A 19,518-nucleotide genomic window follows, 5' to 3' on the forward strand; every position below is an offset into this window, starting at 1 on the left:
AATAACAGTCTCTAAGCAATAAACTAAATCCAGACGGTAATCGCAGAGGATAGGTGCTCACAGCTACAACAGCAACTCTTGCCCCATTGCCAATCCGAAGGATCACTACACCTTCCGCCAGCCTCCTACTTTCATTTAGACCCTGCATAGTAGTGCATAAATGAGCACTAGAACCAGAATGTATAACCCAACTAGAAGTAGAAGAAACCGTAAGGTTAGTTTCAATTACGAGCAAGTCTAACATACCTTCAGAAGGTGTGTCTGCCTTTTTGTTCTTCAGGCTCTCGAGGTATGAAGAGCAGTTCCTTTTCCAGTGGCCGTCGACGTTGCAGTGGAAACATTTTTTCTTGTCACTAGCCTTTTTCTTATGAACTTCCTTCTTAAGCTTCTTATCTTTCTTCTGCTTCTTTGCATGCTTCTTTTTCTTCCAAGTGGACTTTCTCTTGGAACCAGAAGTCAGCTCAGCAGCCAGAACAGAGCCCTTTGAACCTTTCAAGGCTCCCTCAGCAGTTACCAACATATTCAAAAGTTCAGTCTTAGTGCATTCAATCTTATTCATATGGTAGTTTAGTATAAACTGCCCAAATAAATCAGGAAGGGATTGCAGGATCAGATCTATCTGCAGTTCCTTATGCATGTTCATACCGAGCTTCTCAAGCTCCTCTAGGTCCTTGATCATAGTCAAACAGTGATCGTGGACAGACTGTCCCTCGTGCATTTTTGCCTTGAAGAGCCTCTTGGACACTTCAAAGCGAGCTGTGTGACTCTGCTCACCATACAACTCTTGCAGGTGTGCCAGTATTTCCCTAGCAGTCTTCATGTTCTCATGCTAGCATTGAAGTTCATTAGTCATGGATGCCATGATGTAGCACTTGACCCTAATGTCATCATCTGTTCACTTTTGATGCGTCTCACGCTGATCATCAGTAGGACGTGCTGGTAACCTGAGGATGTCATTCTCGAGCACATACCCTAATTTCTCACAATTCAAAACGATTTTCAGGTTTCTAAGCCAGTCTTTGTAATTGGTTCCGGTCAGTCGGTTGGTCTCAAGAATACGGGTCAAAGAGTTTGAAGCTGACATTGTGATCTGTAGAGAGTAAAGATTCTAGTTAGACTTTGTACTTGAACTCTATTTGTTTTAGGGTTTTTTAAAACAAATATGCTCCCACTATTTTTTCGAATCCCTCATACTTTCCTGATGGAGAAACGAAAACCCTATGCGATTAGAGTTTCTAGTGAGTACTGCGGTCTCACCGATTTACATGCCGCCTCACCTAACAGTTATTGGTGACATATAAATGGATGAGTGTACAACTCTTGTACAATGTTTCTTAAGCAAATTGCAGTGGTACTTAGTCTCTAAATCATGAAGACCTCACCTAACAGTTATTGACCCCATTACTTAGTTAAGTCAGACCCACCGTATAACTGCAGAAATAAAGTCGTCATTGGGTCCTCACCTAACAGTTATTGGTGCCCAACCCTACCTTTACCCCGCAACATCTCATGTCTAATAGAGAGGTCCAGTCCCCCGATGCAACTTGCCCACTGTGTCCAGCCGAGACAAATCGACACCGGAAAGACCTTAGCAGCTCTACTACAGTGGAAGACCTATGGACTTAATATTGCATAATTATGTCTTAGTATTTGCAACTTGAGTTCTTCATAAGAGGTAATCGAACAATTGGCCAGGTAAGCAGGTGGGAGGCTCCCCTTACTCGGAGAGTAAGGTCCTAATTAAGTAACCACCTTTTAGGCTTGCCTAGACACCAATTAGATCAATCTAATATGACTAACTCATATTGGTTCACCCTCGACTGATTAGGGAGGTTTATAATTAGGTCTCACTCGATCGCGTATTCACATCTCATGCAAATATAAGTCTACCCGCATAAACATCAGCATTAATCATCCAGGCATTTATCAACAAAATAAATATAATGGTGATGATCATGGATCCAGGATGGGGTCATTTTACAAGCACATGCACGTCAATTGGTTTGATCGTCTTCAACTCTTGACTTGATCTTGATCCCTAGGTCCAATTGTGATCAACTTCTTGAGTCCATCTTCAATCAACCCTTGATCTCGATCCGTGCATGTTAAGCTTGTTGATGTACATATCGATCAACCATCGACGTGCAACACACATCACAGATTACATCCCAGATTGCTTTAAAACTTAAATAAAATTTAAAGAATAAATTACAACCCTTTTTCATGAGACACGCAGGTCTCTAATACATGAATTTAAGATGCACGCAGGCATCTGAAAATTAAAATTATATGTATCACAGAACATCGCAGAACATTTCAGCACATTCAAAAGGGTCCATCCACGATCATCACCATACGCATCACATGCATAAAAATTATTTTCAGATCTGTCATTCAACTGATTATTTCATCTCATGACTTGTTGATCATGCAAGATTTGATTCTAAATATTTGTAATCACATTATCAAAGCATTAGAATCATTAATCTAAGCATCCAAAAATCAGCAAGCTAAGAATTCTGCATACATAAATTTCAGCAAGCATAATTCCTTAAATTTCAGATCTAAAATACCTTGAAAAATTTAATCCTAATCTTAATCTACATAACCATGGCTCTAATACCACTATTAGGATCTGTCACATGCCACTGAAAATTCAAAAATTTTTAGATATGCAGCGGAAAGACATGTACATATCCCGTTCATCGCATGAACGTATTTTAAAACCATTTATAGATAGATTAGGATTAAATTCTTATAAAATTATTTTAAAATCATGATTAAGAAGATCAGATCTTCACCTTGTGCAGGTAGATGGTCTCCGCAAATCTAATTTACATGGTATTTGATGAGGGTTCAGTGGAAGCCGCACACGTGTCCGGCCTCTACGGGTATCCACACGAAGTAGTGAGTCGATCGAAGCCTTTGGATCTCCCCGGGGTGCTAGCTTCTTTGCAGAGAAGGCTATTGATGGTTGATATCCTTCCTATCAATCAACTCTTGAATGCCTAAGGAAGGAGGAAGAAGAAGGATGGTTCAATGGAAGGAGAACAAAAACCTGCAGCCTTTTCTTTTTCCTTCCCGTTGGAACCAAGGAAGGGGATGAAGTAGACCACGCCAAGAGCTTCTTTTCTCTTGCTTCCTTGTGGCTGAAAGGAGGAATGGAAGGAGGTTCCTTGCTGCCAAAAATCCCAAGAAAAATCATGAAAAATTCGGAGCCCCTTTGAACCCTTCTTTTATGGTGTGTGGATAGAGATGAGCTCCTAAATTTTAGGAGCTCATCTTTATCCCTTTGTGAATTCAAAATAGGAGGGGCATGGCCCCTCCTTTTTCCTTCACGCCACCAGCCAAGGCTACGCCCCTCCCTCTTCTCCCATATGGTTGGCCCCACTTAATCAAATTAAGTGGGGATTGGATTAGGACTAGTTCTAGGTCCAATCCTATTGAAAATAGGATTAAGTGCACCCAATTTAATTCCTCCAAATCCAAATCCAATTAGAATTTAATTGAACCATAACTCAATTGAACTCTTCAATCCTAATCCAATTAGGAGTCATTTGATTAATTAGATAATTAATTAGGACTTAAAAAAATCCTAATCTAATCAGGACTTGTTTAAATTTCAGCCCTAAGACAATTAGGACTTTAGAAATCCTACTCCAAGTAGGACTCTAATTTAATTCGAAATCCTAATCCAATTAGGACTCCAAGAATTCTACTCCAAGTAGGACTCATGATCAAGTCCAATTAATTAAATTAAATTACAATCCGATTGCAATTATTTCTTCTTCTAACCACTAACTCTTAGCGGGTTATCCATTTATCAATCTAATTGATCATATGTGATTCTTAATCACAATTCAACCATCGGATCGATCAATATTTCTAATGTGTGTAACCCCATAGGTTCTATTCTAATTGGTAGTGAGATATATTGCGATCTCTATCACAATATCATTGAAAACTTCTTTCAATGGGTTGAAACAATTTTAACTCAACTCACCAGGGATTATCGACCATCAAGATGATCCCTGTGAGTCTCACCATCCACCAGTGACACCTAGCAGCATGTAGTGGCTACCCAGCAGAATAGAATGATGAACCTCTAGGTACAGTTATCGTATGATACAGTCCTTCTATCGTGAATTCCTACAGACCGGAGGTTATGGATAACTCGTCAAACCCCGTCGTCTGTCATATGTCTAGATTTATTCGACTTGAGTTCGAAAGTGGAAAATTCTTTCTCCACTGTATATACTGCCCTGGCCAAGATCTTAGAACTCAGTCTTGTAAATCACATAGGATCACTCCTCATCTATCAAGATCGATAGATTCTATGTAGGTGCATACCCTACTCCTACAGCGAACCTACTGCAGCCAATCTACACTACAAGGACCCATATGACTAGAGACCATGTATATGTGTAGTCAAACTACAATAACCTCACTGTGAGTAGCCGAAGCACCGCAGGTCAAAGGACCAGTCACACTACTGCAACATCAAGCAAGTCACTGACGAGTGGATAGACATCCAAGTGACTTCTTATCTTGGTCACGCTCAGTACTCTTGTTCTCTAAGAAGCACCTGCACTATCACTTCAGTGTCCCTACACTGTGGACTCGAGTCTCGTCCATCCATAAGAAAAGCGATCTGTGCACTGATCGGATCGATCGCCGTTCTCATGATGATCCATTGATCAGGAGCATTCAGAAATTAATCACCAATGATACATGGCTCAAATTCTCAACTCTTGAGAATATGTATCATCATCTTATTAATTTTCTGGACGATTCATAGACACATAAACAATATGAATGAAAAGATGCCCATTTATTATTCAATAATAATAAAGTCAAGCACAAATTTATGTTCCAAAATTAATAATGTGTCCGCCATATTGGCTTCTAGGGCATACATCTAACACTAGTGGCATGGGTTGCACAAGGTGCCAAATCCACTATTTTTATCCACTGATGGCAGCCGATGTTGCACAAAAGTGCCAAATCCACTATATTTACCCACCGATGGCAGCCGGTGTCCAAATCCACTATTCTAATCACCAGTGGCGCGGTGTCGAAACCGATTCCTCACAGATTACAAATCGACAAGTCCAATGTATAATCCCCATTGGCGGGGTCAGAATAGAACATAACAGATCATAGCCATGCTGAGAATGCATATGTATAAAAAATAGATTTCATAAATTGTCCAGTCATATTTCACGGATTTCAGAGCATATAAAATGATTTTCAAATAAAATTTAACATGCCTGACCCATTTTACTGAATACAAAACATATGTCAAAACTTAATCAGTTTATCAAATAATTTAGAAATCACATTTGAAGTATTAAGTTACTTACCTCTTCTCGCTTAACTCCTACTTCAGATAAGCATATCAGGTTCACCTGTTTAAATTTAATTAATCTCTGTGTTAATTTCAAAGCTAAGCAAAACTAAAAATAATACTATTGGACGCGGCCCAACAGGGCTCAGAGTTGGCCCATAATAGGCATAGCTCGATAGGGCCCATATCGAACTTGGCCTAATGGGCCCGCATAGACCCGGCCCAATAGCCCAAAGTTGGCTTCTAAAAGGATCATTTATGCCATAAAATTCATTGCAGGAGCTAATACTTAATAAAACTTGAGTGAAAGGACTAAATAATATATTTGAGGACCTTTATGTAATATAACTTTTTTAGAGGGATCAAACCTAAATTGCAAAAGAAATAATTTACTGTCAAGGGCTTAACTGCAAAACCCCATTTTATTGGCTAAACGAATTCGGACTTTGGGTTTCGGGTTTCGGATCTGAACTGGGTTTCAAGTTTCAGTCTGAATTGGGCCAAGTTGGCCCACAAAGGGTGCGGCCCAAATAGGACCAACAAGACTAAATTGGGCCCAAGTTGGGCCCATAATGGGTACGGCCCATCTGGGCCCAACACAACTGAATTGGGCCCAAGTTGGACGCACAGTGAATAGGGCCCAAGCTTGGCCCAGTTCGGCCCGCGATGGGGCCTTATTCTTCCCCAAATCCCACAGACAGGAGAAGGGGCAGGGGAGGAAAAGAGCCGGCAGGGTGGCCGGCCTGGGTGGCGAAGGCCATCCCCCGGTGGACGGCCAGCCGGTCGCAGTGGCGGCCGACGGCTGCTGCGGTGGCCGGCGTGGAGAAGAGGTAGAAGTGGTCTCGGTTTGGGACCGAAATAGAGGAAGAAAAACAAGGCTATTGGCAACGGAACAAATAGCAAAGAGAAGGAGCTTACCGGCGGGCGACGGAGGCGGCGGATCCCAGCCGCAGGTGGTTCAGTCCGGCGGCGCTTTCCAACGAGAAATCCCAGAGGAAGAAGCTAAAAGAAGAAGGCTTGAATCTCGGTGATTCTAGTGATGTAAATTAGAGGAGGGGAAAGAGAGCTCGTTGGATCTCAAGGCGGAGGCCGGAAGTGAGTTAGGAGGAGGAGGAAAGGGAGAAGAGGGAGGAGAGGCTCGGTGCTGGAACAATCACAAAGGAGGAGGAATTTAAAGGAAGATCCAAACGGCTCACCACCGCGATTCTCGTGGCGGTTGAGCGAGATCGGCGACCGCTCAAGCGGCCGCAGGGCAGCCGCGGAATGGTCGCCGGGATGCTGCGGAATGGTCGCGGCACCGCCACTCCCGATCATGCCGCAGAAGGAGGAGCGAGGGATCGCGATCGCGATCCCCTGTTCTGTTTCCTTTGTGGGGCCAAGGGCTGGAGTCGGCTAGGCCTGCCGACTCTAGTCCATTTAGGCCCTATTCTCACATTCTCTCCCCTTTAAGAAAATTTCGTCCTCGAAATTTAAAAAATCTAGGTCTTCCAAATTTAGAGATGCACAACCCATTGAGTAACATAAATTTCAAGATCTCATTTTTCTCAATCAAAATCAGTATGATAGATAACTTTGGATCAATTGTTAAAAGTTTGATATAAACTAATAAGATTAGCACTAGATAAGTGACTAACTAAAATCTCAGATTGAAATTATCATCTTGATGCATGTTCACTTGAGATCAGATCAGGATCGATTCACAACAGGATTGATTAAAATTAGTTGTGTTTGGGATAGAACTTGAAATAAAATAAATCTCATACACTTACCATGGTAGTGTGCTGATCCCTCAAAGGATAATGACCAACCTTAGAGTCAAATCATTAAATGGCTAGAAATGTAATTCACAAAATGAACATGTACTGATGATCATTAGATAGCAACGGTCTATCTCAAAAATGATTTGCATCAAATCACAAGAGCAGGTCTGAGAAGGCAAAGTATTGATACCATGATTTAATATTCCACAAAGCTTTTAACTTAAACATATAAATCATAAGATGGAAGCAAATAATGCATAGTTTATTCAGATACTTAACAAATTAGACCATATTTGATCAACAATCAACTAATCCGAGTTATGATACGCTCAAATTATTATTATTATTATTATTATTTTCTTAGCATACCCAAAAATAGCAAAGTCTATCCAAGAGATAACATAATCATATCATGACTGACCTGAGAATCAATAGTATTCACCTTCCCTTATTAACAAAATCTTTCATTATTGAATAAAAAAAGTCTTTCATAATCACATGTTACCAAAACACAGTCAATATTTTTGACCAGTTTAAATTGACTCAGTCCATCATACTTTCGCTGCGCAACTCTGATCAATATTCTCTAAAATTTCTTAACGATCCCAGATCATCAACATTTTTTTTATAATATCCAAGCAAAATTTTATCCTTGCTTCCCAAGTACACTAGGTCATGATTAACCCTCGAGATAGTTGCCGTATTTGTACCATCATATGATCAAGTAATCATATTCTAGATCCAAATTTGAACAAAGCCAATTCTAGTTTCTCTTGACAATTCCATTATACAAGTTGATATTTATTCTAAACTTCGATAATTAAAAGATTCTAGATTAACTTACTCAGGAGCTTACTCAATCATCCCGAATCTTTTCTTTTAGGCTAAACTTATTTGAGCCTCTCATGATATCCCACTTGCATTTCACATATGATGATACAAAATCCATAATCAACTCATGGCCTTGATTTATAAATATTAAACTCAAAAGAATCTAATAATCTAGTTTAAAGATTTACAAGAAATTCTACTAAGATATAAGCTCTATGATTTTACATTGAGATCAACTCCTCAAATAAGTAAAATATTTTTATTTGTAATACTGCAAACATTTCGGGATCTTGTAAATCTACTGGACTTAGAGAATTTACTAATAACACAATGATATCCATATCGATCAAAATAAAAAATACTATACTTTCCAATGATTTTTTTTTTTTGCATAATAGATAGAAGTACCTACACTAATGACACCATGATATCCATATCAGTCAAAATCAAAAACACTATTCTTTTCTTTGACATTGAAATTCTTCTTAAAAAAGAAAAACCATCAGAAACTATTTCCAAATCACAAAGTTAATATCGCTGACCAGCTTAAAATAATTTAAACAATCAATATTCTCATAATTTACTAAATCACTTTCAATTAAAATACCAATCTGTATTGTAATTTGAAAAGATCTAAAATCTCAAATTCTAGGTAAAGCCAAAAGAAAATTCTAGAATTTCATCCCAAATATGTTTTCTATCTACACAAGAGTTTCATACATGATCCACATACAAAATTTCAATCCTCGAAGAATATTTCAATGAATATTATAAAATATTTTCTAGTCCAAACTTTAAACAACCTTTTATAAATGAACCTTAACTTGCCACCAAAATAATTAACTTGAACTAGAGGCAATATCCACAGTGCCTGATATCAAGTTAAACTTCTAAAATAATTATGTTGCATAATAATATCCCATGACTAATATTCCTTCATTTAATTTAGTCAAAATCTAATTAATCATAATTTGAAATACAAATTGCTCTACCAAGAAAACTCTCAGAATAACTTATTCACAGTTTGGTTACGACCATAATTAGGTTGCATTATAATTTTAGCATTTCAAAATTTTGATAAAATAACATAAATTTATCAATAGTAAAAGCAAATAAATACCTTTGTCTAATGGCCTAATGTCTATCCATCTCTCAAACTTTCCGACGAATCCTATAGATCCTAAAACTTAAGCTCCATCCGACTATTTCAAATACAATCCCTAGGAATTTGAAACCTGAGCTCTGATACCACCAAATCTGTCATGCCCCAAGCCCGGAGCGCGGCGACGCCGCACGCCCGCACGGCGGGCCGCACAGGCGTGCAAGCCAGCAGATCATATCAAAGTAAATACAGATGCTTAAAGATGACATAATTATTTAACTTGGTCAAAAGCAGTCTTATAAAATTTCAAAATAGCATATGCCAACATAATTCAAATATCCAAGCTAATCTAACTAGAGGACCAAAAACTAAAGGAATTGTCGGAAATCTAACGCACTCTCCAGTCCCGTGCGATCAAGCCTCTGGATCTGAAAACAGAGAAAATAAGATAATGAGCTATACTAGCCCAGTAAGCAACAAAATACCCCAGAGTGGGGTCAGAGCATATCAGATCAAAATACAAAATAATGACTGGGAAATAAATTATAAATAATATCGTTTTTCCCTTTTCAAGACTTATTTTTATTTTTACAAAAAATCTGATACTAGAATCTCAACATAATAGGCTACGGCCAGGCGGATCCCGGCCGCCGGTGGTTCAGTTCGGCGGTGCTTTCCGACAAGAAATCCCAGAGGAAGAAGCTCGAAGAAGAAGGCTTGAATCTCTGCGATTCTGGTGATGGAAATCAGAGGAGGGGAAAGAGAGCTCATCGGATCTCAAGGCGGTGGCCGGAGGTGAGGAAGAAGGAGGAGGAAAGGGAGAAGAGGGAGGAGAGGCTCGGTGCTGGAACAATCACAAAGGAGGAGGAATTTAAAGGAAGATCCAAACGGTTCACCACCACGATTCCCGCGGCGGTTGAGCAAGATCGGCGGCCGCTCAAGTGGCCACGGGGCAGCCGCGGAATGGCCGCGGGGATGCTGCGGAACGGTCGTCGCGCCACTACTCCCGGTCATATGATTTATGAATTTTATGAGTTGGTGATTTGAATGAAAAATATATATATAAAAATTGGAGTAATATTTTTTGGGCTATTGTTAATTTGTTTACCGATCTTACATCGTATATGCATATTTTGATTGGATTATGATATATCTATTATTTTATAAAAAGAACTTTGATGTGCATCATATTTGACACACTCAGCTTGACTACATTCTGAACCCTGCCAATTGAAGATTATGCATTGGCACTTCAATTATTTTTTAGCTTATTGATTCTGTTTTAGCTCCTCCACAGGCATAATTATGGTATTCTAGCTCACTCTGTAAGGTATAACTGCGATATTTTGGCCCACTCCATATGGTATAACTCCAGTATTCCAGCCCACCCCTCTGGGTATAAGTGTGCTTCTATTCTGGCCTAGCGATGGGGTATAAGTATGGCCATGTTAAAGGCTCTTGAGTTGAATATGATTTGTTTCGAATCGGATTTATGTTTGTGTATATGAATTTTGAAAGAAATGGATCTTAATGGATTTGTTTTTTGAAATGGAATTGCTTATGTCTTTACACTGATTTGTGATAATTTTTGTTTTACTATTGTCACATACGTTTTTACATAAATTTTCAAGTTAAGGTATTCATTACTTATCGAGCTGTCTAGCTCATTATAGAATTTTTTTATATTTTTAAAGATTTGAATAATTAGCTTGACTCCTGAATTTATCATGGAAGAGCGACTAGAGATAAGATTTTGACAATCTTTATTTACACTAGATTTTATTTTTGATTTGATGCAAAATTTTGGAATATTATTTATTGTAAGACTTTTAATTTTGTCATTTAAATTAGAATTTGAATATTAATTATTTAAATTTATTCTGCTAGTTGTATATGATATCATATTGAGATACCTTGCATGCTTGTGGAGAGAGATTTTTATGAGTATGCGGCGGTTGTTGCAATCCCTGATTTAATTGATTGAAGCCTCCTCCCAAGCCCTTGATGCCTATCCACCTCCTTCTCCACCTTGATGGCTTCTTTCAATGCTGATAAGGATAGGGGATGGCCGGCGGCCAACACTAGCCTACTTTCAAGTACCTTAATTGCATCTCTTTTCTCTCTCTCTTTCTTCACATTGCCTGTCGGAGCATAGTCGATAGCTTGTGGGTGTAGCAGCAATACCCATTCCTTCTCTGACTTCGATCATATCTACTGGTCGCCTTCCAGCCACGTGCATACACCATGGTCCTAGATTTCTAGCTAGATAAGGATGGATGGATCGAAGTAGACATGAAGGTCATGAAGAGGATGGAGAGTCTTTGAGATTGGTGAAGTTGGCGAAGGTGCTGACTTTGGTGCAGCAGAGCAATGTGATTGGGGTTTTGACATAGTTGATCAGGTTGGATTAGGCAACACCAAATAGAAAAAATCTTTGGCGCTTTAACTTTTTCCTTTATTTGCCTTTTATAATTACATATTATTTACTAGTTTTATTATTTGATATTGTAGGTTCCTTGTCCAGAGAATTCAATCTAATTATCAGATGGTTTTTTATAATTACACATATGACTCAAAGAGATGATGACGTATATATTCTGCAATTAGAATTTTTATTTGTTCATTTTTTCCCTAATTTGTTTTATGGTTATCTTGGGGTTGGCTAGTCAGTATAGGATGTTATGGATTACGAAGATACAATGATTATATTATTGGTAATTTGATATTACTATAGAAAATGATGAAACAAAATTGCAAGAAAAAATATAGTTAATTTTTAAATTTTAAAAATTTTCTATGTATATTCATAAATCTAATTAGTTTGGTGTATATATATATGTATACTCTAATAATCCTATAATTATGGGAAACGGGAAAAAAGAACTAAATTGCAAAATAGCAAAATCATTTGTTGTTTCCTCTTCCTTTTATGAAATCTCTTTTGGGGGATGAGGGTTCTTTAATGCACACTCTTTCATTTAAAATATTAAAATGATCACACAAGGGGGAAAGAGGCGAAAAATGAAAATATAGGGAAGGAAAAAACATGAAGAAAATGCTCTATTGGGAACCGGAGAGGATCGAAGCCAACCCCTAGAAGACACTTGCCCAAGCGAGAGAACATTTGACGATGCTGAAAATAGTGAGGAAGATGGGGCCATAGAGCAAATAATATTATAGACAACACAACATTAGGAACAAAGATGCAATAGTGAAATAGAGCAACAAACAAAACAAAGTAGAGGATCGAAATTCCAGCCTCTACTACAACAAACAATGTCTAGTGACAGAACTTTAGTAACACTTAGCAAATCCATCATTATAAATATTCTCTAGTAATGATTTTACTACAAGAAAATACACTTTCAGCGACCACTTTTGGCGACTACATGAATCGTGGTCGCTGCAAATAAGGCTATTTGCGACCAACATCCTTGTTAGTTGCTGAATGATTGTCCTACACCGACGAAATGCATATTTGGTCGCAGAAACTCAAAACCAAATTGGCAGGGTGGAGGTAAAACGTTTGGCGACTAAAGTTTGGTCGCGAAAAATAAGGCTATCTGCGACCAACATCCTTGTTAGTTACGGAATAATTATCCTACACAGACTAAATCCATATTTGGTCGTGGAAAATCAAAACCAAGTTGGCGGGGTGGAGGTAAAATGTTTGGCGACTAATATTTGATCGCTGAAAATAAGGCTATCTGCGACCAACATTCTTATTAGTTACTGAATAATTATCCTACATCGACTAAATGCATATTTGGTCACGAAAAAGCAATACCAAGTTGGCACGAGTCTAATATTTCGCGCGGGCTGGAGGTAAAATATTTGGCGACTAAATTTTGGTCCTTAAAGGTTCACCTCCAGCGACTAAAAAGAATTTAGTCTAGAAAAACTTTTACGAATGGCGCCTTTTTTCGATGAAAAAATTGGGCAGAAAGTTTGAATTTTTTAGCGACCAAACTTTTGGTAGTGGAAGGTTTCCGTAAAACCGAACGATGTTGTGCTAGCCCCTGTAAGATGCTAATTTCTAAGTTAAAAAAAAAAACTGCTTATTTTCAAACGGTGCCGTTTGACACCTTAATTCACTTAGGCATGCATATCCTCATCTCTTCGGCTAAATCTCAATCCCACAACTTTTCTTCATACTTAAATTCTTTTTATTTTTATTATTATAATATAATTTTAAAAGCTCGAGCTCGATGCTTGACTCCTTGTCAAATAAATATACGGATCGACAGGATACGCGGCATGAGGATGTGGCGGGAACGAAAATCCGCTTAAAAATATATAGAATTCTTGGACATCCTATGGGCAGGATCGAAAATCCGCTTAGAAATAAATTTGCACGCATACTTGTTATTTACTGAATGATTGTGCTACACCAACTAAATGCATATTTGATCGTGAAAAATCAAAACCAAGTTGGCGCGAGTCCAGTATTTCGCGCGGGCTGGAGGTAACATTTTTGGCGACTAAATTTTGGTCCCTAAAGGTTCACCTCTAGCAACTAAAAAAAATTTAGTCGCGAAAGTATGCATGTGGGGAAACCAAAAAAAAAAAAAACCTAATTCCCTATTCCTCTATAGCTCCTGGCCTTCACCCGCACGTCGCCTTCACCCGCACGTCGCCTTCGCCCGGTCGCCCGTTCGCTCGTTCGCTCGTCCCTTCGGCGTCGGCGTCCCAAGGTAAGTCCTCTGGATTTTAATTTAGCTGAGGCTGGGAGGGAGAGGTGGCCGGGGGTCGTCGGGAAATTTGGAGGCGAGCCAACCAGAAGAAGAAACCCATTTATTTAGCAGAGGCCGGGAGGGAGAGGGAGAGGGAGAGGTGGCTGGGGGTCGTCGGGAAATTTAGAGGCCAGCCGGGAGAAGAAGAAACCTAGGAGATTTTACAGAGGCCAGGAGGGAGAGGGAGAGGGAGAGGTGGCCGGGGGTCGTCGGGGGTCGTCGGGAAATTTGGAGGCGAGCCGGGAGAAGAAGAAACCCATTTATTTACCAGAGGCCAGGAGGGAGAGGGAGAGGGAGAGGTGGCCGAGGGTCGTCGGGGGTTGTCAGAAAATTTGGAGGCGACGTGAGAGAAGAAGAAACCAACGAGGGCTTCTCCTCCTTCGTCGCCGCCGCAGCCACCGCGGAGGGCTTCTCCTCCTTCGCCGCCGCCGCAGCCACCACGGAGGAGATTTGGGGCGAGGTCGTTTTCTTGGGCCGGCAGGGAGAGGGAGCGAGGAGGGATTTGGGGACGGTAGTTTTGTTTTGGGTGGAGAGAAATAGAGGGGAGAAAGATAGGGGGATTCTTCTCTGACTTCACTTTTTTGGTTTTGGTCTTGGTTTTCCTTCTCTCATGTCACTCCTGATCCAGCTGGGCCATCGGGAAGAAAGATAGGGGGATTGGAGATGGACTTCTTAGAGGGTGGAGATTTTTTTAATTTTTTCTTCCCCTTTCTATTTGGGTTGAATGGTTGCTGTGCTGTGATGTAGCTTGGATATCGGACGGAAGATGGGAGATGGGAGATGGGAGATGGTGGGATGGGATTTCTTTTAAACTAAATATTTTTTCATTTCAAGGATTATATTAAATTGAAGAGGCTTCTTGTCGATCTTTGTTAGATTCATGCATCTTTGTTGAAATAGTATACTTGACAGCTATCTATTTTCATATCATTTTTTTAACTATTTTGTACTTATTAAAATTTATTATTATTATAATAATAAAAAAAGAAAATGTCTCATTCACTGAATTTGTCTTAGGTCTCCAAATGTATTGGGCCGCCCCTGATTTTCTGCTGCAACTTTTTTTTGCAGGATACAAAAATAAATCTATAAACTAATCAATCTAACTTGATGAAGTACTTTATAGGTCAGTCAAAATGGACAAAAGTTGGATGACAATAAAAAATAGAATGAAGAGTAAAGAGTATAGAGAAGGGGTGAAGTCCTTTATTGAATTCGCGGTGGCAAATTTAGGCTCAGCAAATGATATTTGGTGTCTTTGTGTCGAGTGCATGAATGACAAAAAACAAAGCATTCAAGTTGTCAAGATTCATTTGATGTTGAAAGGAATCTCGCCTTCTTACAAGACTTGGGTGCAACATGGAGAATCTGTTCACGTGCATCAATCTTGTGTTTCAAATGATGCTAACTGTAACAATGGTGGAGGTGTTGAGGATAGAATGGCTGGGGATGGCACCGATGATAGGGAAGAATTGTCTAATATGCTGGAAGATGTTTATATGGGCGCTTTCATGAATGACGATATTGACGAATTGCCTAATAACTTGGGCAGGAAGGATGCACAGAATTTTGATAAGTTGTTCGATGATGCTCAACGATCCGTTTATCCTGGTTGCAAAACTTTTACAGTATTTTCATTCGTTATTAAGATGCGTCATATTAAGGTGTACAACCAGTGAAGCAATTCCTCTTTTGACATGAACATGAAGGTATACAAGAAAATTCTACCGGAGTGTGATAAGTCTGTTCCATGGACCCTTTATGAAGTCAAGAAATTTTTACGAGATTTGGGTTTGGGATATGTGCTAATTCATGCATGCAAATATGATTGTGCTCTTTTTTGGAAGAAGAATGCGAACCTGGAGAAATGCCCTATATGTGATGAGCCTAGATATAAGCTGAATGATGGTAACGGCAAGAAGATCCCTCATAAAATTTTGCGGTAATTTCCCCTGACACCGAGATTGAAGCGCTTATTTTTGTCCCCGAAAATAGCTGTAGATATGAGATGGCACAAGGAGAAGCGAGTGGATGATGAAACATCAAGACATCCGGCTGATGGGGAGGAATGGAAGAACTTTGATCAGCAACATCCTGAGTTTTCCAAGGATCCGCGGAATGTGAGGTTAGGGCTAGCCACCGATGGTTTCAATCCTTTTGGAAATATGAGCACATCGTACAGTATGTGGCCCGTTATCGTGATGCCTTATAATCTTCCACCTTGGAAGTGTATGAAAGAGCAATTTTGTATGCTGTCATTGCTTATTTCCGAAAAAACGGCTCCCAGTAAAGAAATAGATGTTTACTTGAGGCCATTAATTGATGAGCTGAAAGAGCTTTGGAAGGATGGCGTGCAAACTTATGATGCCTCTAGTGGAAGTACATTTAGAATGCGTGCTGCTCTCATGTGGACCATTAATGACTTTCCTGCATATGGTAACATGTCTGGATGGCCAACAAAAGGTTATTTGGCTTGTCCCATTTGTAACGAAGATGCTTCATCAGAACGTTTGAGGAGTAAGATTAGCTATATGGGTGCAAGGCGTTTCTTGCCTGAGAACCACATATGGTGAAAGAGCAAGCTCTTTAATGGTAAAAGTGAGGATAGGTCAAGGCCACGAGAGTTCACGGGAGAAGAGATCTTGGAGCAAATTAATTCAGGGACATACAAGCCGTTGGGCAAGCATCCAAGCATTAATAAGAAAAGAAAAAGGGGCAAATATGATGACACGATTTGGGCCAAGAAAAGCATTTTGTTTGATCTCCCTTATTGGAAAACACTCAAGCTGCGTCACAACTTGGATGTCATGCACATAGAAAAGAACATTGCAGAAAATATTGTTCGGACATTACTGGGCGTAGATGGAAAATGCAAGGATACAGAAAAAGCAAGCATGGATTTAGCAGATATGGGTATACGGAAGGAGTTACACCTAAAAAAGTGGGCGAACGGATCTTATGAGAAGCCTCCAGCATTGTACACATTATCCCCGCAAGAGAGACAAGGGTTTTGTGATTTTTTAAAATCGATTAAGTTTCCAGATGGCTATGCGGCAAACATCTCTAGCTGTGTAAGTACTCAAGGTGGTAAATTATCGGGTCTGAAAAGTCATGACTATCATATTCTTTTGCAACGCCTTCTTCCAGTTGGAATGCATGGGTACCTCAACAAAGAACTTAATACTGCATTATTTCAGTTAGGCAATTTCTTTGAGCAATTGTGCTCCAAGGCATTAAAAAAAGCTGATTTGAAAAAATTAGAGGACCAAATTGTTCTTATTCTTTGCAAGCTTGAGAAGATTTTCTCTTCTGCCTTCTTTGATGTCATGGTTCATCTAGCTATTCACTTGCCTCACGAGGCTATTCTTGGAGGGCCAGTGCAATATCGATGGATGTATCCAATTGAAAGGTAATTGTTTGCAATCGTATAGTGGGAATAGTAATCATGTATATTATTGTACATGTAAGAATTTTTCTATTAGCATTGAGCTATTATTTATCGTAGGTTAGCAATGGCGATGATGATGAAGAGTATCTACCATCTGATAATGAAGGACTGAATTCTTCTAGAGATGCTGAACTTGTGCCTGTGATGGCTGCCCAACCTACTCTGCTCCCCACCTTTTCTACCCAGCAAACCCACGAGCTTTCAAGTCCACCTAGTATTGCCAACAGCGTGGGTGAGAAAACTCATCTTTCTGAATCTTGTTATTGCTAAGATACTCTTGGTAAAATGATGGCATTTCAGTGGTTTTGTATTTTTTTTTTTTTTGCGTTCTCTTTGTCTATCATTAGCAGGTTTGTCTTATGGCCTAAAGTATTTAAATATTTTAGCAGGTTCATCATCAAAGCGCATGCGGGGTAAGACAGTTGGGAAAGGAATTGATAAGCTCATTGCCCAGAATGGCGGAGAAAAGCTTTCTGTTCCAGTACTTGATGAGTGGAATGCTTTATGTGGTATTAATGTACCAAAGGTAGCCAATCTGTTGGGGGTGTATATTAGGAGAATGTATCCAATTAAGGGCATACTGACGTGGCGGCATGTAGACGAGGCTACTCAATCTGCTATCATACAATCTGTCCTTGTAATTATTTATTGCACAATATTCTTTTAGGTACTTGTAATAGTTGCATTGATCATACTACATAATGATTTTACTTATGTTTTTAGGACAAGTTCAAAATCTCGGATGATTATCATGGCAATCTAGTAGCTCAGCAAGCTGTCCACAGAAAATGCTACAATATTCACAGAAATTGGAGGCACAATATAAAATTGCATTACAAGCATCTTAAGAACGTCTTACATGTGGACCCTTATAGTTATCCATACGAACATATGACTCAAGAGGATTGGCACCACTTAATTGACGATGTGTTGAAAAGCAAAGAACACAAGGTAACTTACATATTTAGTGCTTCAGAGTTTATAAGTAAAATATTTGATCATAATATTTTCTTTAGATTTTTAATTTGTATTTTTTTGAAGGTGAGATCAAAAGCTGGCAAAAAGAATAGGAAAAAGCTTGAGTACAATCATTGTTCAGGATCTCGGTCATTTGTTGCAACAATGACTATACAGGTAATATGTTTTTGAGTATGTACTGGCTATATTTTTAGTGAATTGCCTGTGAAACAGTCTATGGGATAGTTTTGGCTATTGTAAAATCGACAATTTGCTGCAAGTAGATTTTTTATTCTAGTTTGCTGCAAGTATATTTTTGGAATCCTTTTATGCAAGTAGATCTGACAGTTATTCTAGTTTTCTTATTATGTAGTGGCTATATGCTAATCTAAATTACACTTTGCAGCCGGAGTTTAATGGTTCTGAAAACCTTGAATTTTCAGAATTCTATAAGAAAACTCATACCAAGAAGAACAAAGAGTGGATTGATCCTATTTGCGCCATGAAATATGTAGGTATCTAACATCTCAATAATCATTTAAATCAGTTTCTGCTTTTGCAAGGTTATATACATTTAATTCTGTTGTTACCTTTGCATTGACAGTCAAAGATGTTGAGCTTGCGAGAAGAATCTTTCCAATCCGGTGTGTAATTAACATCAGAGGAGATGTCTAAGCAGGCACTTGGAAAAAGGAAGAGATACATTCTTGGATTTGGGGATGGGCCAAAGCCCTCTTCATCTTCTTCCACACCTAGTCGTGTATCACAAGACCATGTTGGGGAGTTGCAGAAACTTAAAGCTGAGATGGAGGAGATGAAGATGGAGCGTGAGGAGCTGCGGAGGCAATTGGAGCAGGAGAGGAGAGAGCGTGAGGAGGAAAAGAAAGAGTGAGAGGAAGAACAAAAGCAAATTGCACATCTTACAAGTTTGGTGACAGAGTTCTTAAAGGGAAAGACTCAAATGCATTCAACTGGTGGTACAAATACTCGTTGGTATGTATTCTCATTTATATTTCGTAGGTTATTTAGAAATTTGGACCAAATTAAGCGAAATGTCATTGTGAACTTATACTTGAATTTTAGTTTATTATTTTTCACATGTGGTTATTGATTGTGTATTCTTTTTTGCTTTCTCAGATACATGGTTGAGTTATGAGCATGTGAAATCTAGTTTCTGGTACATGGATAGCTTTTGTTCAAATGATCATGGTGGAGTTGTCTACAAGCAGAATCCAGTTTTTGGTTTATTCATATTTTTGTCTACATGATGGTTGTTTGGATGAATAGCAAGATCAGATATTTTGGGATTTTAATTTTACATTTTGATGTGTTTGGTGATG

At 39.0% G+C, this 19,518-nt stretch overlaps 1 protein-coding gene across 1 annotated transcript; it reads left to right on the top strand.

Annotated features, from left to right (window-relative positions):
* Nucleotides 1-18,105: 18,105 nt before the first annotated feature.
* Nucleotides 18,106-19,078, top strand: LOC103696038. Its single transcript, XM_017840353.3, has 4 exons — nucleotides 18,106-18,172; nucleotides 18,263-18,355; nucleotides 18,585-18,689; nucleotides 18,783-19,078. Exons 1-4 carry the CDS (start codon nucleotides 18,113-18,115, stop codon nucleotides 18,828-18,830), a joined length of 306 nt encoding a protein of 101 aa, XP_017695842.1. The 5' UTR covers nucleotides 18,106-18,112; the 3' UTR covers nucleotides 18,831-19,078.
* The last annotated feature ends 440 nt before the right edge of the window (nucleotides 19,079-19,518 follow it).

Source organism: Phoenix dactylifera, unplaced genomic scaffold, assembly GCF_009389715.1.
Source record: "Phoenix dactylifera cultivar Barhee BC4 unplaced genomic scaffold, palm_55x_up_171113_PBpolish2nd_filt_p 001703F, whole genome shotgun sequence".
NCBI lineage: Eukaryota > Viridiplantae > Streptophyta > Magnoliopsida > Arecales > Arecaceae > Phoenix > Phoenix dactylifera.